At 39.1% G+C, this 21,477-nt stretch overlaps 1 protein-coding gene across 1 annotated transcript in view; it reads left to right on the plus strand.

The window, feature by feature from the left end:
* Positions 1-339: 339 nt before the first annotated feature.
* Positions 340-21,477, plus strand: part of MAP2K6 (mitogen-activated protein kinase kinase 6) — a 120,890-nt gene continuing 99,752 nt past the window's right edge. The window contains exon 1 of the mRNA XM_037808852.1: positions 340-623. Coding sequence (XP_037664780.1) covers positions 608-623 — 16 coding nt within the window. The 5' untranslated portion in view covers positions 340-607. The remainder of the gene's footprint in view (positions 624-21,477) is intronic.

The following is a 21,477-nucleotide window of genomic DNA, read 5'->3' on the forward strand; positions in this document are numbered from 1 at the left end:
AAACACCCAAACAGACCTGCTCCGCGAGCCAAATGTTCTTGAGATAACCTAATGCTCTCGTAGCTTTGTTTCAGAGGCTTTTCGAGAACAAAAAAATGCCCCGCTGCTCGGCCATGCCCTCTTTCGCCCATCACTTACTACTGAGCGCGTGTCTGACTTGTTTATCTCCGCGCAATCTTTGTCGCACCCAGTCATCTTGCTGACAGACCCGAGCGACCACGTTTCCTTAAATCAGCGCCCCGTGGACTCCGCTCGGAACTACATTACCCAGCGGCCCCCACGCCCTTCGCAGGAAGGACGTCTGCGCACTAAGATACTCAGTTCCAAGTTTGGAGCTTTTAGCTGCCAGCCCTGGCCCATCATGTAGCTGCAGCACAGCCTTCCCTAACGTTGCAACTGGGGGAAAAATCACTTTCCAGTCTGTTTTGTAAGGTGTGCATTTCCATCTTGATTCCCTGAAAGTCCATCTGCTGCATCGGTCAAGAGAAACTCCACTTGCATGAAGATTGCACGCCTGCAGCTTGCATCTTTGTTGCAAAACTAGCTACAGAAGAGAAGCAAGGCAAAGTCTTTTGTGCTCCCCTCCCCCATCAAAGAAAAGGGGAAAATGTCTCAGTCGAAAGGTAAGAGTTTATTTGCATTACTTGCAAAAATGCAAAGGGTTGTGCATGCATTTATGAATGCACGGATGCAATTTTCGCCTGGCGATTGCATTTTTAAGTTTGAGGTTTTCCACAGCTCAGTTGCATTTCCTGTTTAGTATGTGTCTTTTTTTTGCAGACACAGAGAGTTCCTGTAAGGCAGGGTTTGCAATTCAGCTGTGCATTGACGTTATTTGCATTCTTCTGCTAGGATTACTGAGCTCTTTTTGCCTTTTGCACAGTCAGGAAAGATAGAGCAGGTTGGTAGCGTCTACATGTGCAGTGCTTTATATATTTGTTAAATTCTTTAGTATGCACACACAATATAAGCAATTTTATGTGCAACAGGAATACCAACTTTTTAAAAGTCTGTCGGTGAAGATGAAAGGTAAAACTTGAGTTAAACTACAAGGAAATTAATGTAATCTTATATTCCTTTGGGAACGAACTGTTGTGGTGCCAGTGTTCGGCTGAATTTCCATTGATATCGCTTTGAACATTTAGGCAACTTTTGATTTTTTAAAGGAAGTCAAGGTGACGTGTGAATAAAAGCATATTACAAAAAGCAGACAGGAATACCTGATTGAGATTTTGCTCTTTATACCAATTGCTTATTGGCTTACCGTATTTAGAATTACCAGTGAGGACACAGATAATGTTTATGTTTCTGCTCATTTGGAAGATGCTTTGCATCTCCAGGGGGGAAATGTTGAGGGAAAGAAAACTGTACTTTCATGCATTGTAGCAACGTGGGGGGCAGGAGGTGCTCTGTTTCATTGACAACCATAATGAAATCTTTTAAGTGTGTAATTGCATTTATTTAGTTAGATATAATAGGTCAGGAGTTCAGGGTTATGGTTGTTTTCTTTATATTTTTTTTTCTTTCTTTTTTTAGTTTTTTTCTTTAGACAGTTGTATTTTACAGACTTAGGGTCATCCTGGGGAGGGTATTAAAAAAAATTCCTGACATGGCATCATAGAGCTGAGGGGATGCCATAAGGTGCCTCTAGGACCCTAAATCACTTGTTTCAGAATAAATCTTTCTTTACCACAGTGAAAACTTTCGTCACACGAGGAAGTATGGAATGAAGAGGTGAGTTAGGCACTCCAGCCATCATTACTACCTGGGGCACTATTTGACTAAGACCTGGTGAAATTAAAGTGTCTTTAAAAGCTTTTTGTCACTTTTTTTTGGGAGTTGTTGCACCCCTTTTTAATTCTACCTGGTGGGAATCATAGAGCTCAACAGCCTAACAAGGAAGTGATATTCTCAAGAGTTTGCTGCTTTTCTTTGAGTATTAGGGGAGGAAAAGTTAAAAGTGTTTTGGAACCTAGGAGTTGGCATTATGAGGGGGAGATGTTTCCTTAATACGGGGGAAACAGTCTCCTAATTGAGCAGAGAAATAGCTGCTTAGAAGGGTCTGTTTTGAACTTCGATGCATTAGAGATAGTTAACTTTGCATTTGGCAAATATTTACTCATCCAGTTCAATCTTAATATATGTATAAATGCACATTAGAGTGTGTGCATCTGACATCTGACACATACACACATCCATATATGTACATATATGTAGGCATAGGATTTGGAAGCGTACAAAAATATTTTAAATGCAGTCTTGCCTTCAAAGAACTTTCCATCTGGTTGGTGAAAGAGAGCATGCATGCAAGTCATTATAATACTAGATAACTGGACCTCGTTGAAGAGAAATGGCACTACTGGATTTTAGAGATGGAAGTAATCTTTTTCTCTGGGAGATAGGAAGTGTTGTTAACGATGCTTTTACACCTTTGGACTTTAGTCTAAATAAAATGGTTCCTTTTTGCATATTTTTGGGCCTGCTCCTACCATAGTAGAGCAAGTTTTTGATTTGGGAAACTGAAGGAAATATTAATAGGCCATTCTTCCTTTATGGTTGTGCCCATAATGAATCAGGTACTGGTGGTCTTTCAAATCAATTTCCATTTGCTCAAATGAGTTTTCTTAATTGGGCCCCTTTTGGAAGGTGCATCTGGTATGAGCATGGGGGTTTCTGTCCAAAAGGAAATTTACTGATAGAAAGAAGCGGGCGATCATTTCAGAAATTGCAAGGAGGCTTGGCCTGGGCTTTAAATGTGGAACTGGCCTAATCCAGTTAGTATTCTCAAATGGCCAAAACATTTTCTGCAGTACCAAAAGTCTTTGTAACACTATAACCAAGTGAAATGAGAGGAAAGTAAAAGGTGGATACAACCTCCTCGTATTGACGAATTTAACAACTTGTTCAATTCAAGGACCTTTACGAACTTTCTAGATCACTATAATTCGGTTTTACAGACCTCTAATTTAAGGCCCAGCAGAGGCAAAAGAATTACAGACTCCCTGGGAGCTGGAAAGACTGGGTTATTTCTTTCCAGCTTTACCAACAGTGAGATTCCAAGGAAGAATTTCTTAAAAAGAAATTTTGCTTTTCACAGTTATAACTTTAGGTGGTATGCTTTTCAGCTTGTTTGTATTAGCTGTCTGGGGTTGAGCTGACATTTTTTCAAATATTAAAGTGGTAGAGTGCCTTTTGAGGAAATCTGAAATGTAAGTTAACAGGAAGGGCACCCAGAAAGTGCAGGAATTCCTGCACATTACAGGAAGACAGGCTACAGGAAAAATGTGTCATCTACACTACCCAGGAGAGAAAACCCATTGTTGTCAGCCATAATGATCTCCTGAGGGAGGGAGGGAAAATGGGAGGAAGGGAGGGAGGTCTGGCATCTCCAGTTCACCTGAAAATATACAAAAATGTTTGCCTCTGTGTAAGTAAACTCCTTCCTACTTCTCCCCTTATTCACGTTTAAAAAAATTAGTTTATCATAGTTTAATGTAGTAATAGGTAAATAAATCATGTTGCGAGAAGTGCCTGTAAGGCATAATTTACAGGCTTGTAGGAGAGTGGTAGGAAAAGGCTTAACCCTACCCTGAGTTCTTTGCTTCTGTAATTCATTCTACCCTGAGAAATGAAATGTGTAAATTTCTCAATCTGGGTAAATTCCTTTGTTAGGTTATACCAGACTGACTTGTCACACTTAGCCTGTAATTTGATCCAGTATGTTTTATAACCCTGGAACATCTCAGGACACAAAATCAGAATCCTTACCTTGGGTTTCCTGAGCTTGTCTTGTTCTGCATTAGTATTGTTTAGTGCTTTACAGCATGTGCGTTTTAGCTGCCTGGTACTTCAGAGGGTCTCTTGCTAGTAAATTTAATGCACGAGAAAAGGGCTGAGTTTTCAGACGTTAGTGTTACTTTAACCACTCCCCAGTATTTTAAAATCTGAGAGATCTGCAAGATATATTTTTAAAACTTAAAGAAAAAAAAATTACCGAAGTAATACTTGTTCATTATAGAAACACTGGAAAATTTAGAAAAGGGAAAAGGAAAACAAAAATTACTAGTTACTGCAATATAGATTTTGGTATAAATCCTTTTGGGTTATTATTTTTTCTTTTCTATATATGTATCGGAAAAATCCAAAATGTATATAAAACTAATGTTTATTTAGTTACCTTTTGTTTCATTTACCGACATACTATGAAATATTTCCGATTTAATATATTTTTACATTCGTAACATCCTATTCCATTTTTTTATTTAACTTGAACTCTGCTTGTATTAATTTTCAATATTATGAAGAATGCTATGATGGTTGTTCTAGTTCATACATTACTGTGCTTACTATGGCCTTAGTCTAAATTCTCAGAAGCAAAAGTATGGATTATGGATATTCAACTCTTCTCCAATCCCATTCTTTGCTCCACTTTATGAAAATATTTTTTATTATAAAAATGATATATATGCACTCATCGAGAATTTCAAGTAATAGATAAATTGATAATGAGAACATAAAAACCACTCAAAGTCATACCATCAGACCTAATTACTCTAACTTTAGTGACTGTCTCTTTGCATTTATACATAGGTACATACACATGCAATTTTACAGAGTATATATGGTATATTGCCACTTGCTTTTCATACTCTACTATCTGTCTTGGACATCTTTCCATATCAGTACACATAAAGTTACCTCATTCTTTTTAACAATTGCATATTTTAATTTATAAGAATGCAACTGTTAAACCAATCTCCCATTTTCACAGTCTGCATTATTGTTTTACAGCTATAAGAAATATTGCAAAAAATACCTTAAACATACATCTTTGTGCACTTGTCCAATTATCTCTTTAGGGTGAATCCCTAGAAGTGGAAGTGTTAGGTCAAAGGGCATTGCCAAATTGCCCTCCAGAGAAGTCACATTAATTCTCATTCCTACCAAAAATGTTTGGAAGTGCATTTTCCCCTCCTTTTAAGAATTATGGTAAATATTGCCAAATAAATTGCTATTCAGAAAGATATGCCAATTATAATACTATTTTCCTTCCCTGAGTATAATAGTTGGAAAAAATCTTTGCCAATTCAATAAAAGATACTAATATTTTCTCTCATTTGCATTTGTTAGTATGAAGGAAGTATATTTTTCACATTTTTTTTTTTTTGATATTTGTATTTCACGTGTTGAATTTCCTTTTTTTCCCCCATAAAATGCATCTTTAAAATCTTAATTTGGGGTTTAAATTAATTACAAAGGTAGGCCAGAAAATTCCAAGATTGCAGAGTTTACATAGTCATGATTTGAAAATTGAGGTCCATGCATCCGAACAATTTAATTCCCCAGTGAATTCTAATTTTATTTTCAACCTAAATGTCTTAAGTAAACATCATATATTTTATAAACTCATTTTGCTTTATACTGTTTATAGCTATCCAGACCTTCATGAAAATAATAAGAAAAATGTAATTATCGGATTAATATCGCAGTCTGGGAAATAACTTACTTCTGGGCATTTCTACAGGCAAAAGTAATTTTCCTTTGTTTTGTAAATAATTTTTACATAGCACCTGGTTGTGTGATGTGCATAGTTGCAGATTATTTTTTTTCTAGCATCATGTGAAATGCCTAATCACAAAAGATGGTAGACTTTAATTTACTAGGCTTGTTAGAAGAATTATGGCTAGGATCAATTTTGGTGACTTCACAAATTATATAAGTCAGTGCATCCTGATATTAAATGATAGAACTTAAAGCTCATTTTACAAATGAGAAAACTGAGACCTGGGAAGTAAGTGGTTTGCCTAGAGACATGATGTCTTTGGTACTCTGTCCTAAAGTTCTTTTCACTAAACCACACATGAACAGTAATAATTCACATTTGTAAAAAAAGGTATTTTTTTCTTCAGAATCTTTAGTATATTTCATATTTTTGTGTCATTTGTTTTTGTGGGGAGCAGGCTGGCAAGGGTGGGGGGCGCCAAAAGTCCAACCAGCAGGGGTTATTTTCCTGTGCCCAAGAAATGGTGACACATACTGGCAGTGATGGGGTTTCACCAGTTCTCTGCCAAAGGCTATTTTGCAAATGCTCTCATTTTAATTCCCACTGCCTATGTTTTACAGCTGCAAGTTTTAACCACTGTAATTGATGTTTGCCTTTTATGGACTATCTAGTTTGAAAGCTCCTCCTAAGTAGTTAGCCTTTCTTCTTATACATCTTATACATCTTTTAACCTTTTTAGTGTCACGCTTATAAATAATAGGTGCTTGATAAACGTCTGAGATGAAAGTATTTTTCATCAGGGAGGAAATACATCATTTTCTCCCTAGTTTTATAAAAGGCTTGGGGAATTAAATTGCTTTTTTTTTACTGTGCATCCTTGTTGGGTGGGATTAATGTTCTCATTATGTGTTGCCTTGATTATTTGGAAGTTGCAAGAACAGAATAAAGGCTACTTTCTATGGCTGAAGATGTGTCCTTTCACCTATGCGGGCCGTCTGAACAGACTGAACATTTGCACGAGCCTTTGCTAAACCTTCTCTTTTAAAAATATGCAGAACAAAATTGGGTTGTCCAAAGCATCCAAACGGATAGGATTGAGGTGAATTCCTCCATTCTGTGCTGATTTCAGGAGCTGGTTTGTAAGTGTTTTGAGCTTCTGAAGGTTGTCAGAGACGATCTGAAAGTTCTCAGCAGCTGACTGCTCTTTGGCAAAGCAGGGAACTCTGTGGGTGAAACCCCCATATGAAACAATCCTTCCACTTCCTTCTCAGCCACGATCACCACCTGTCCTTCTCTGCCCTGGGTTTTATCACTTGGACTACTCAGGTGGCATTTCTTCTTTATTTTTTTTAAATTCAGTTTTATTGAGATATATTCACATACCATACAATCATCCATAGTGTACAATCAGCTGTTTATGGTACCATCATAATAGTTGTGCATTCCTCACCACAGTCAATTTTTGAAGAGATGGCATTTCTCTTTGTATAGTTCTGTATAGTTCTGTACACAGTCTTTCTACTTTTGACAGGATATTCAAGCTGTAACTCAGGCAAGTGAAGTCCATCACAAATCATCAGCGATTTAGTCAGCTCAGCTCTGGTTTGCAGGGTTAAATGGGCACTTGTGGTGTTCACCAGTCGTCTGCTTTTCTTTCTTTTCTGTACTTTCTTCCTTAAGGCGGATCCTTGGAATCAACCTTCTTTGTACAGACCATTAGCCCCAAATCTAGGAGCTGATCCCTACCACCCTGCCCCCAAACAAGGCCAACATCATCATCATCATCATCATCACCATCACTTACTACATGCCAGTCACTTTTCATACATTATCTTTACAAACTTTATATACACCCTCTGGGGCAGATACTGTTATCACCCTTAATTTATAGATGAGGAAAGTGAGGCTCAAGAGAGTTAACCATCTTGCCCATGGTTAGTTCAGTAAGTTGTGGTGGCAGGAAGCAGAGCCAGTCCTGTCTGGACACAGGGCCTGTGCTCTGAACCAGGGGTGGGCAAACTACAGCCCATTGACCAAATCCCCCGCACTGCCATATTTGTTTTACTACATTTTTTTAAATGACAGAAAAAAATCAAAAGGATAATATTTCATGACACATGAAAATTAAATAAAATTCAAATTCAGTCTATAGAAATAAAGCTTTATTGGAACACAGCTATTATCTGTGACTCCTTTTCTTGCTACAAAGGTAGAGCTGAGTGGTTAGGACAGAGGCCGTAAGGCCCATAAAGCCAAGACTACTTAGCGTCTGGCGCTTTTCAGAAAAGAATTGCTGACTGCTGCTCTTCATGACTTTACTCAGCTGAGTAGGGGCTTCTTTTTATGATGGGACTCCCAGATAACATTTCTCCATGGATTTAACTGGAAGTTGTTAATCTGGATAACCACTCACCCACCACTCAGCCGGTGACCTCTTGGGCCCAGCCCACAGGAAGTCTCCGAGTGGTGATCCTGCTCCTCAGGAGAATTGTAGGCCAGCGCTCGCTTCCCCTGGACTAAGCTACTGGTTGGCACCTGGGGTCCATCCTGGCTTCCTTTCCCCTCAGCTCTGCTCTTCCTGTTTGCTCTGTATCTCTTCTTTTCCTTTTTCTCTCCCACTGAGAAGTTGTCCAATAGTTCTTCCCCCAGTCCCTTCATTCTCTCTTCCCTGATCCCACAGTTTTGTTTAAAAAGCAAACTAAAAATAAATCTCATGCTACCACATTTTCCCTGCTTTGAGATTATCACTGTAAGGGACTCAGCTCAGAGGTTCCATCTTCTCTTCTAGGTGGAGTGAAGATGGAATCCTCCCTCTATTGTAAGGGCCTCCATCTTACCCAGAGAGGTTTCCACACATCATTTACGCTGGTGGTTAGAGCTGTTTTCTCACTTCCCCCTGCCCTCCCACCCCTAGGTGGGCAATTCTTGGGCAGGTGTGAGATATCTTTTGCTCTAAGTCACTTAAATCATGGGTATTGGGTGTTGCGTGTATTTAGGGGTGAAGGGCATGATAAAGTTTTGAAAACTAAGGGAGCAAAGGAGTGGGGAAAGCCACGCAAGACGAGCTGTTTAGATGAGGACTCCCCCATTTTAAAGGCTAAGGCCAAGAGGGACTCTGAGCAGATTTGAAGAATTCAAGAGTAACTTTGAGAGGATGAGTCCAGCTTTGTTCACCGTATCCAGAGTGGGGTGTGCTTAAAGTTACATCCATGGAGGTGCTAATTTCCATAGTCCTAGATGGTGCCACCTCTAATGATTCTATGTTCTGGATGGTGCGCTTAATGATGGGTGTGAAGCATCTCATTCCACTCTCCCTAGAGTCCAGTGAGGCAATGGCCCCATTTTATGGATGAGAACGCTGAGGCCCAGAGTGGTTAAGGAACTTATCTTAGATGTCAAGGCCCGTAAGTGGCCGAACAGAGGCTTGAATGAAGGTCTGTCTGACCCCAGAACCTGAGTTCTTGGGATGACTACACTTGAGTTTTTACTCCATAATAAATTTCTGAAACCCATTACGTGGTTGAAAATAGTAAATGTGAAAGGATTCTGAGGGAGTTTGGATAGTTTGGGGTATATCAGAGCCAGGTACAGTAATTAAGAGGGGCTGACCTGTGTTTTGCCATAGCTTCCTTTTTGCTTATTCCTTTGAAGTTTCTGTTGACCACAGAATACTGAATCTGACTCATTCTGACAGTTCCTATGTTCTTAAGGTTGAATTCCAAGTAAAACTGCCTATTGGTTGAAAGAAGCTGGTTACAATTGGTCTACTGATATATATACTGGTCTGTATATGCAGGAAATTTATGTTAAAGCATCAGTAACAATTATTGATTTTATTGCCTGTGCTTTAAATATATAGATACTGTCATATAGGAACTGAGACAGATTCAAACCTTGCGTGTTTCCTCATACATCTGAGTTAAATTGTTTTAAAACACTAGTAAGGACATGGCCAATTTGGCAGCATACCTAAGTAGAGCAGTACTGCAGCCCCTTTTTAGCTTGGCGATTTCCTTTTTTCCTGGTTAGTTCTATGTAAATGTAACAAGTGCAGTTTCCTTGAAATTGTGAATGAACCAAGTCCCCACTCATTTTGTCTCGTACTGGACAGTATGGAAGAAACCGGAATCGCCTTTTTTTGTGGCAAAGTTGGTGGTGGTGGTGGGTGGGAGGGGTGGGGAAGGGGCTGTGAGTTGGACTGGAAGTGAATTTCCTTTTAAACCAATGAATTCTCTCTAGGCTCTCTTCCCAGCCAAAGCAAACAGTCATACACATGCTTCTGTTGTCTTCCATGTTTTCATGCTGAAGCCGTGGGAATGGAAGGTCTGGACATCAATTGGCGTATTATTTATTCCCTTCCTATATTCTCCCCTTTCTAACTTCACATGGAATAGGATGAGTTGGAGATAAGGGTAGAACCAGAATCTGAAGCACCAGTGGGAATAGAATGGTAGAGTATGGGAATTATTTTACAGTGAATATGTAAAGCCAGCCTTGGCTGTGATATTTGAGAACCTTGCTAGCACATTTTCCACACTTTATTTCCCCTTTCTTAAACCACCAGTTCTTTTACCATTTGAAAAAAAAATCCCAGTGGCTATGAACATAGCTAAAGAGAGATCTTGGATAAGGGGTTTGCTTAGGTCAATTCAACGTATAAATTTTTAATCAATTGTTACGTTTAAGACATTCATTGTGCTAGGAGGAAATAGACAGAAATGCATTTAACCTTGCTCTACTGCTTACTAGCCATAAGGCTTTGGAAAACCTATTTAATCTCATGAGCTTCAGTTTCCTCACCTGCTAAATGGAGAGACTGACTCATTCATGGAGTTGTAATGAAAATTAAGCAAGGTCATGTATATAATATCCTTTGGCCAGAGCTTGGCATTCAACAAATATTTTTTGAGTGCCCTACTGAGTTTGAAGCACTGCACTATATAGCTCTCCCGAAACATAAATTTGTTTCACTCTTCTTTTCCCTCTATCCCTTAAGGAGCTTATATTCTAGTAGGAGGTAAGAGAAGCAGAGACACATCTATAATATAAAGTGGAATCCTAGATATGCTTTAGAAGACGTACTATGAGTAGGGAGGCTCTGAGAACGAGAGGGAGGTCAGAAAAGCTTTCACCATGGGCCTGAAAAGATCAGTGATTTTCAGAGTTGGAGATAAAATTGTGCTCTATATCCAAAGTTGTTATGATGAAGGAATCTTAACTGCAAGTATCCAGGGTCAGCAATAGAATGTTAACACAGGCAGAACAATTCCTTAGAAGAATAAAAGAGAGAAGATGTCCAGGAAAATATCTGGAGTTTAAAAGACCTTACTTGTGTTTTCTAAGAACTTCATTTTTCTTACCAAGATATGTAAAGAAGTTACTAGTTATGATCACAATAGGTTAATAAATGTAATAGATCATATCTCACACTTTCAGGTGTTTTTTGGATTGTGGAAACCCCAGGAAACCTAGAGGTTAATAGTTAAACGTGTATCATATCAACCAGATTTATAGGCACACTACAATTATATAAGCAAGCTGTTGATTCAATAATCAACATCTAGCTAGGTTAGGGAATATTTTCCAGGGCATGGCCACAGGTGTAATTTTCATTTCTTTGTAACCTGCTAACCTGCCTTTGCCTGACTTCATTTAAAGAGGAGGAAAACCAACTGTTCTGTGTACTTCTGAATTCTCATTTTACTTATCTCAGGAGTGGAGCTCCAGAAGGCTCTCCATAGCTTACCAAACTTTCTCAAGCATGGTATTGGATACTGGAAAGGGAGTTAATAATTTTTTTTTCTACTTTTAATTTCAGAAAAAGAGAGCTTAGAAGAGAAATACATTTAATACAATTGACAAATGAAATTAATTTTTTCATTTTCTTCTGTTGAAAAACACAGTGACCTACAACTCTTGAGCTCAAATAGGCTGTTTTTATACTTCTCTTCAACTCTCTCTCCTGTTATGTGATTGTTCTAACTTCTACCAATTTCTCTGTGTACCTAGTTCTCAGTCATCTTCTTTTTCCCCAGTGCTTTCATCCAACTCATAGAGTCAGTAGTGGGGATATGGTGGGTGGGTGAACTGAATCACCCTGAGTCCGAGTCGCTAAGCCACAGGGTAGTTTTTGCCTCACCTTGCTGTGTCGTTGAAGAGAACAGATGATCCAGCCGGGTAGGCTGGTCCTGCCAGCTCCCTCATCTCATTCAAGTGGCTTGCCAACTCTTCCCTCTCAGGACTTTGTCTCTGAATGAGCGTCTCTTTTTTAGGGAAAATAGGAAAAAACTGAAGATGTAATTCTGGAATTGGTTTAAGAATGCAGTTGGGAAATTTTGTTACATTAGAGTTAGAATAATTTTTTCTATTCCAACATTCAATTTTTCTTTCTTATGTGGCCCATCTAGCGACAAGAGGGATAGTGTTGAAGGGAGGGGGAGAAAAGTATATACATGTGCGTGCACGTACATATGTACATATATATTTATATATTACTTGGTTGAATTTGACAAGCATTATGAGCAGTTAAATAATCTGCACCTTGCGCTGTGCTAGATGAATTCAGAGATGTGTAGATTGTCATTTCTACCTTCAAGAAGCTCACCGTCTAGAGGAAAGACAGACATGGCAGCAAACTAATGTTCTGTAGGATGTGCATGTGAGTTCTGGTTTGAGATGCAGCCAGGATACAGAGGAAGGTGAGGGGCGTACATCAACCTGGGAAGATCATGTATGCCAGGTGGCACAGGGAGGATGTTAACCTGGTATAATACGACTTTAAGTGTGGCTCTTCTCAGGAGAGTAAGGGAGAAAAATAAGAGACTTGCCATCTGGTCCTCGAGCAGATTACCTGCTCTTTCTGCTGGTTTTCTATGTGTAATGACAGACTGGATGCTTCTAAACTGGGGGTGTTACATTAGAAAAAAGAAGAAAAGAAAATGCTGTTGCTATATTGATTCCAAAAACTTAATTAGTGTTTAGTGGTAATGAGACCCACAAAACACTCTCAGCCGTTGTCACAGGCAGCTTGGATGTAGAGATACAGGGGTGGAGGTTGAGGGCGGGGAAAGGGGGCACCTTCCCATTGTAACAAATGATTCTAGTCTCGATGGGACAAAGCTTAGGAGGGAATGGGGGTGAGTAAGAACCGAGGCTCTGTAGCCAGGCAAGGTTTATTTTTAGAAAATGACTGTAAGTTACAAAAAGTGCTACTCCAGTGTTATCAGCCTCTTGTAATATTGATTAATACCAGTAGGTCTTTTCAAGTGTGTGTATCCTTATTGGCGTTAATAGGCAGGTTTATTCTCTTAATGTGATCTGATTATATTAGTATGAAATTATATATAAGAATACCTGGATCATTTTCAATAAGAGGGGATGATAAGGAAATAAACTGCCAAGTCATGGTGTGTGAGGTGTTACGGGTAAGGTCAGTGGGAAGGAACTTTCCCAGCTTATGACAGACACCCATCATCTGTCAAATTGTCCTCCTGGGGTGTAGATGTCAGCAGACTTCTAGTGTGGGGCTGGGTGGGGGACATGTGGGGATGTGGAGAGCAGGTGACTGCCCAGAGAAAGCCACGGGAAGAAGGTTAGCTGCCACTTCAGGCCCAGCCATCCCTCAGAGCTGGGCAGGTAGTCCTGGGTCTGGTGATTTGAATAACAAAAGGGCAGGTGGGCAGCAGAAGCACGGCAGAAAGTCAAGAATTAGATGAGTCAGCATGGAAGGGCCAGAAAGAAATCATACACAGGGAGCTCAGTTGGGAAACAGGGATCAGAGAGTGAAAGGATCTGAGACACCAGGGTTCAGAATCCAGGCAATAATATATGTTTTTATTCCTTATTAGCCCTGCGTCTAAGAAATGAGTAATCTACCTCACCTGTTTCAGCTTCAAGACGAAATCTTTGTTCACCTGGCTGTCGTGTGTTGGCACACTCAAAAGAAGCCTGGGAGTGATGGGTGTAGAAGGGTACATAGAATAAAAGCAACAAAACCTAGTTTGGGGCTTGTTTAAAACGAGCCCAGACTTATCTCCCTGCTGAGGACCTGTGCAAGGTTCCTCACGTGGGACCAGTCAGGGGAAAACAGGAAGTAGGAAATCAGCTGGATTGTCAGGCCACTGGGTTTAAGGCTCAAACCGCTGTCTAATTTGAAAAAGCAACTCTACGTTCTTGGACATCTGAGCCTGAGGCAAAGCTGGAAAGAAGAAATGAAAGTGTTAGAGGAAAGGCTAAGGGTCTATCAGGGAAGTAGAGAAGTAGAGAGACTCACAACTGGGCGGTATCAAGAACCTGTGCTGTTTTTACACCGTTTGACTCCACGTTTCCATTTATGGGAATCTGTCCTATAGTAGCTAGTGATTATCGAGTGCCTACTAGGTGGCCAGGCTTTGTGAAAAGTGCTTTATGTACTGGCTCTAATCCTCATCCGAACCTGAGAGGTAGATCATTATTAGCCCCATTTCACAAAGGAGGAAATTGGAACTCAGGTTAATAACTTGCCCAAGATCATTCAGTTGGTGTTTCTAGTTCACTTCAGTTCCAAAGTTCATGCTTTTCACTTTGCGACTGCAATGCCAAAAGAGTGGAAAATAGAAACACCCTTACTGTATAACAGTAAGGGAATAGCTTAAGCAAATTATCAGATACCTACCCAATGGAATGTGTTTATGAAGAAATGGTGATAACATTCATGGAAAGATGCATATGACCCAGGAAAGAATGGTGATAAATATATATGCAATGTGATTACAAATATGTTTAGATATTTGTGTATTTGAGTGTATATTGTTTTAACTCAAGTAGAAGAGTGTTTATTGGGGAGATTTCATTGACTCCAGCTGCAGGAGGTGCAGCAGCTGGGCCTGGTAGTAACTGATACTGCAGGTTGCATTTTTCTTGCTTTTCCTTTGCAGAATCTCTCATGTCTGCTTTTCTCTGTGAGTCTTCTCCGCTCTCTGCAGACCAGACTTTTGCTAACTTATCAACATGTGCATGATTTAAAAGAGCCTTGCATCTACCTAGCTTTATAACTTCACTGCTCATCACTCTTTGACTAGTTACACTCTCTGGTCCGAGGTCAAATTCCCTCTCACTCTAAAAAAAAAAAAAGAAAAAAAAATCTTATGCTGGAGTAGCTGCTGGGTTGGCTAGATGTGAGGCAGGTATCCACCCTGTTTTATGAGGAGTAACCACGTAACCAACTGTCCACTTAGGAGTGTCTTAGAAACAAGTCATCTGAGTAGGGGGCACTGGTGAGACAGTCAAATGGATTGGCGTAGTAAGCAGACTAGAAAAAATACACAAGAGAATGAAAATGCATATGGCTGGTTAGACTTTTATTTGCATGAAGCTATGGCAACATTTTGACCTGTTATGCTTTATGTCTTTCTTTTAATAAAAACTCATTATAAAATTGCCTGCTATTAATAATAAAGCACTCGGTTATTAAGGAAGGAGAAGAATCTTTTTAGATTCTCTTGTATTCTCTGTACATGGAAAAGACTCGGATACAGATACTATCATTTGTTCTACTGTTGATGGCCTTATAAGGAGCAGTTGAAAGAGCAGTGATACTATCTGGTGAAGAAACTGAGTCAATGTCCTTGAACTGAGAAAGCAACAGAAAATTCACGTGGATGCTGTCTAATGGCTAAGTAATAAATGCACGTGATGTGGCATTTGCCAAGTATATGTAGTACCAAGAGTCTGGGCAATAGAGATCTGGCAGAATATAAAGCTAAGAGTTTAGAGTCTTGGAGTGTTACATCTACCAGGGACCTTAGAAATTATGTAGGTAGACCACTTACTTCATTTAATAAATACAATAACTATGACCCATCAAGATGAAGTAATTGGAAAGGCCAAGGCGGTGGTGAGCCCCATCTGGAGGACACCTCTCCTGACCCTCCCATGCATCTTGATGCCTTGCCAAGCATGGAGTCTCTGGGGAACCCTTTCACTGTTTCTAAAAAAGGCAGAAAGTAACCTCTGAGACTTAAAGATCAAAATTAAATGAAAGCATCAAGCACAGTGGTAATCAGGACTTCCATTTAATCTGTTGGTTATGATTGAATGGGTCTGGTCCATCATGCATGCACCCATTCACCAACGTTTATTTGATGCTGCACTCCATAGTTCAGTGTGAGGCCCTGGGGAGCATGCAGAGAGATGATTCCTCCTCTCAAGAAACCCACAGTCTAATGGGGGACAGACGTGGCTACCGATATTTGTGATTTGATGCTAGCTCAAAGGAAAGTGATGAATTCCTTAGATCTTGAAAGGTGAGTAGGGGAGTTAGTGGTGGTGGGGGGAAGAGATTCAAAGCAGACCCAGCTGCTTGCAGGCCTAGTGTGGAATGGGGCGAAGTGTCCAGGGAATCCTGATGCTCTGTGTGGTTGGAATGTAGGGAAGGGGTCATCTCGCAGAGCAGTGAGAGATGAGATAGGAAAAAGAGCAAGGGCCAAAATATGGAAGGCCTTGCAATTTAGGAGACATTTCCCAAGTCAAATACACAGCATGAAGTATTACTGAGAGAAAGTTTCTTTCAGCAGCTAGCTTAGCATAATTGTGTATGTTAGACTTAACTATGCATTGATGTCCCTTAGCAACAGGTTTTTGTTAATATTCTGAGATCGGTATGGAATGGAGAGCCAAATTGGCTTTCAGAAGCTTTCTTTGGCAAGTCTGTGGCTAACTTTTATCAGTTAGGAAAAAAAACCCAACTTTTATAGTGAAGAGAGAGTGCACAGGCTGATTAATATTGAACAGAGTTTTCTCTAACTAGTGTTTGATGACTCAACTCATAATGACATTTTGTTGGCATTTCACCAACTTGCACTTGTGTCTGTTCAGCTGGGCATGCCTTGAGGTCTGATTATATGGTTTTCCTGCACACGGGCATGTCTCCCACCCTGCTCTTTGTTTTTTAGTTAGCTAACTTGACATTCTTGTCTGCCAAGAACTGGGGAGCTCACCTGCACTCTCCATTTGCTTCCTCCATGAGGTCATGTTAATGCTACTTAACATTTGAGTGCCTGCCGTTCTGGAGGTTTTGCTGAACAGAAAACCCAGCCTCTGTGTTCTAGAGCTGGAGACTACAACTGTCCGGACCTTTGAAAGTCAGTTTTAAGGTCTGGAAGAGAAGGGTGATCCATGGCTCTGGAGTTTTACAGAAGTGCTGGAGGGAGTGCTAAAGCAAGGCCTTTATTTTGGGTCATGAAGTCAGTGATGATGACACGGACCAAACCTGAAGGTGATCTCTTCCAAATTTCATAAGCAGCTAATATTATTGCTTAGGTATTATTTTTCAGTTTTATTCTTTTTTTAAGTTAAAAGTTCCAAAGTCTGTATCCACAGCCTTGCATGGTTTTTAGCAAGATAGAATACATGACCAAGAGAAGTTGCAGTCTTCAAGAAAGGGACAGAGTCAAGTTTTATGAATTGGTTTAGAGTTGATGTTCCTAAAAGTTAAGAAAAAAAAATTTTAAATACATTCCAATCATTTGGAATTGATTAAAAAAAAAAAACAGATGTGCCACCAGCAGCATTAGATTGTTAGACAGCAACAAAACTTTAAAAGAAGTGAACAGCTGTCACACTTCTGTGTCCTCTGTAGTGATTTAGATTTGGAAAGATAACAAGTTTGCAAATTAACAGATCTCATCTAAATTCTATTCTTTACCTCTGGAGCGTCTGCTGCCCAACTCTTCCCCCCAGCAAGAACCCAGCTTTTTAGTTCTCTTGATCCAAAGGACTTTTGTTTCCTTTATCTTACTGTTGAGATATGTTAGTTGTCAGGTAGGACTAAATTGAGAATTACTGAAGAAATACTGTTTTATAACAATAACTAAACAGTAAATATTTGTCATAGGTTTTTATAAAAATGCCGGAAAGGGGACTTTTGCTCTGGTTATTTATACTTTGGAAAAAATTTTAAGAAACACTTTTCTATCTTGTTTATTGCTTTATCTTCAGAGCCAGGCTCAGTGCCTGGCACATGGTAAGTGTTCAGCAAGTACCCTTTGCATATGTTAATCATTTTTATCAGTATCCAGTGTTAGCCTTATGCAAAATTGTAAGGTGGACTAAGGTAGTGTTCAGTGAATTCAGTCTCCCTTTTCTAGCCTTTCCTCTCCTTCTCAAATTGGAACTTTTGGTCACACCCATAAAATCCTCATGCTTCCTCTTTTTATGTATATAAATATCCTTTTTATGTATATAAATATAAATAAATATATCATATTTATATCAAATGTATATATATGTGTTTCTATATAATAATATATATATTATAAACATATTATTGTGGTAAAATTCCCATCACATAAAATTCGCCATTTTAACCATTTTAAAGTGTACAGTGCAGTGACATTTAGTAGATTCACACTGTTGTGCAAACATCATCATCTATTTCCAGAACATTCTCATCACAGCACAAGAAAACCCTGTACCCACTAAGCAGTCACTCCCTGTTCCTTCCTCCCAAACCCCTGGCAACCACTAATCTTCTTTCTGTCTCAATGGATTTATCTATTCTGGATATTTCCTATAAATGGAATCATACAATATGTGGCCTTTTTTGTATGGCTTGCTTCACTCAGCATAATGTTTTGAAGGTTTATCCATGTTGTAGCATGTATCAGAACTTCATTCCTTTTTATGGCTAAATAATATTCTATTGAATGGACATACCACATCTTATTCCTCTTTATATTTCCTACCAAAATCTAGTGTCTAGAGAATAGCTGTAAAAGTAGTTAATAAATCACATATACTTTTAACTAATAGAACTTAAATTAAGTATGTACTCAAGGGAATTTGCATTGTTTAAGTAGAAAATGGCTTGAAATAAAATAATACATTTCAAATGGTGGAATCTCAGGGATGGGGGAGACAGTTTCATGAGGAAAAGGGACCTGAGGAACAGTTTGATCTAATTATTTCCCCTCCTCCATTTTACAGATGAGGAAACAAACAAACTTGAATTACATTTTCATGGATGGTGGGCACATAGGTTCTGATCCTGGTTTAGTTGTAAGTGAACTGTGTGACCTGCATCAAGTCATTTCTCTGGGCCAAGCATTTTCTTATTGTTGTTTTGATTTATTTGAGTTTGGCTTTGTACCAGGCCCCTCTAGGGTCTTTTACATGCATTCTCTTATTTAATTCTCACAAAAATCTCATGAAATTGGTATAATTTTTATCCACATTTTATAAATGAGGAATCTGTCAATGAGGAGGCGTGGGAAGACTAAATACCATACCTGAAATTTTATTTCTAGTAAATTGTGGGGGTGAGGCTCAAACTCCCATCCTGTGATCTTTGGCGTGAGCCTGTAAAGCACTCTGTGGCAGGGGTTGACAATCGATGGCCCACCACATGTTTTTGTACAGCTTGTGAGCTAAAGATGTTTTTACGTTTTTAAATGGTTAAAAAAATCTGAATAATATTTCATGGCAGGTGAAAATGATATGAAATTTAAGTTTCAATGGACATAAATAAAGTTTTATTGGAACCCAGCTACACTCTTCTGTTTACGTGTAGTCTCTGCCTGCTTTCACATGACAACAGCCGAGTTGAGTGGTTTCAACAGAGACCAGAGGATTCACAGAGGCTAAAACATTTACTCTCTGGCTCTTTATAGAACAAGTTTGTTTGTTTCTTCATCTGTAAAATGGAGGAGGGGAAATAATTAGATCAAATTGTCCTCAGGTCCCTTTCAGCTTTACTATTCTGAGATTGCAGGAAAAATGGTTTAGATTTTTCTCTGTTCTTGTTAGGTACCCTAACTCTCTGTTCCCTCCCTCACTCTCAACAGATGAATTTGCCTCTTCACTAGAAAAGATTGAGTCCACCTAAAATAGAATCCTCCAAACATCCATGCTCTCGTCTCCCATTTCTCTCTGTAATCTGCCCTTCTATTGATTCATCTATTCCAAGTAATAAAATGTTACCATTTATTAGATGCCTGCGATACTCAGGCACTTAACAGGATTGTGAAAAAGGTTCAGAGATGATGTATGTAAGTTCAGGTTTATTCGTTTCATTTTAGGGATGAGAAAACTGAAGCTTAGAGAGGTCCAGTTGCTTCTCCAGGAATTAATCAGTTTGTAGGTGGCAGCCAGAGTTTGAACCCCAATCTTACTGATCCTAGGGATGTTACTTTTCTTGTCTGATTTTATCTTTTCCTTCTGTATAAGTAAAAGCTATTCTTCATCCCCACTTCTTCTATGTATGCCCTCCTCATTTTTTTTTTTTTTTTTACTATCTAATTGTCCCTTCTTTTTTGTATTACTCTTGCATCCTAAGAAAGACGTAACCTTGGGCCAGCTCCTGTTCTGGCCCAAATAACTACTTTTGCTACTAGGAATAGGAATATTGCACCATCACATTCACACGAGACACTGTGCTGAAGACTATATACCCGTCATCTCATTTAAATCTCATAACTTTTTGAGGTAATTGCTACTACTATTACAATTTTAAAAAGGGGAAACCAAGGCTTAGAAGGTATAAGAAATTTTACAAGAGGGCATAGTTAGGAAAAGGTTGAGTTGGATTTGAACCCTCTATCCTTTTTAATCCATGTGTTGTACCTGCCTACCTTACCCCATTCCCTGTCCCATATGATTCCTCTCTTCTTGGGCCTTACAGTCGTCCCCTCTGCCCACTTTTATTTTTTGTCTTCTAACATCTCACAGTCCAGTACCTACTTTCTCACACTACTGACACTGGGTCACTTGTGATTTCTTGTTTTATGACTTCCTTTCTATTTAGAGGATTTCTTTTATCCATTTTTTTTAGGGTAGATTTTCTGGTGATAAATTCTCAGCTTTCCTTTATCTGAGAATGTCTTAATTGTTTCACTGGCTATAGAATTTTGGGCTGACAGTTCTTTTCTTTTACCACTTGTAAAATGTGCCACTTCATTCTGGCCTCATCATTTCTGATTAGAAATCTGCTGTCACTCAGATAGTTCTCTCCTTAGATAATGCATTCTTTCCTTGTGGCTGCAATCAAGATTTTTTCTTTGTCTTTAGTTTTCAAAAGTTTCAATATGGGGTGTCTTAGTATGGATAACTTTGGGTTTATCCTGTTTGGGGCTTGCTCAGCTTCTATATTGGTCAGTAGGTAGGTAGGTAGATAGATAGATAGACAGATAGATAGGCAGATAGATAGATTTTGTGTATGTGTGTCAAATTTGGGAAATTTTCAGTTATTATTCCTTTGAATACTCTTTCAGCCCCAGTCTCTTTCTTCTCTTCTTCTAGGACTCCAATGATATAAATATTATACCGTTTTTTATAGTCTAACCTATCCCTCAGGCTTTGTTAATTTTTTTTCAGTCCATTTTCTCTCTGTTTTTCAGATTGAGTCATTTCTATTGCTCTAAGTTCAAGTTCACTGATTCTTTCCTCTGTCCCTTCCTTTCTGCTGTTGAGCCCATCCATTTTCTTTTTGTTTTCATTATTTTATTTTTCAGTTCTAACATTTCTATTTCATTCTTTGTTATATTTTCTACTTCTTTGCTGAGACTTTCTCTTTTTCCATTTACTTCAAGTGTATTTAGTTGCCCTTTGAAGCATTTTTATGATGGCTACTTTAAAATCCTTGTCAGATGTTTCTAATAACTGTGTCATCTTGGTGTTGATTGTCTTTTCTCATTCAATTTGAGATCTTCCTGGTTCTTTCTATGATGAGTGAATTTTTGTTTATTACATTAGAAGACTCTGGGTCTTATTTAAGCCTTCTATTTTAGAAGGCCTCCTCTGACACCAGTGTGGTAGTGAAAGGGGGCACCACTTCATTACTGCCGTTTGGGGGTGGAAATACAGATTCTCCATTCAGCCTCTATTGGCACCCTCAGGGGAGGGGCTCCTTGTTACTGCTAGGTGGGGTTGGAGTTTAGGCTCCCCACTAGCCTCTTATGATGCCCCCTGGGTGGGAAGAGGAGGGACACCTCAATACTGCT

Source organism: Choloepus didactylus, chromosome 18 (genome assembly GCF_015220235.1).
Source record: "Choloepus didactylus isolate mChoDid1 chromosome 18, mChoDid1.pri, whole genome shotgun sequence".
Taxonomy (NCBI): Eukaryota; Metazoa; Chordata; class Mammalia; order Pilosa; family Megalonychidae; genus Choloepus; species Choloepus didactylus.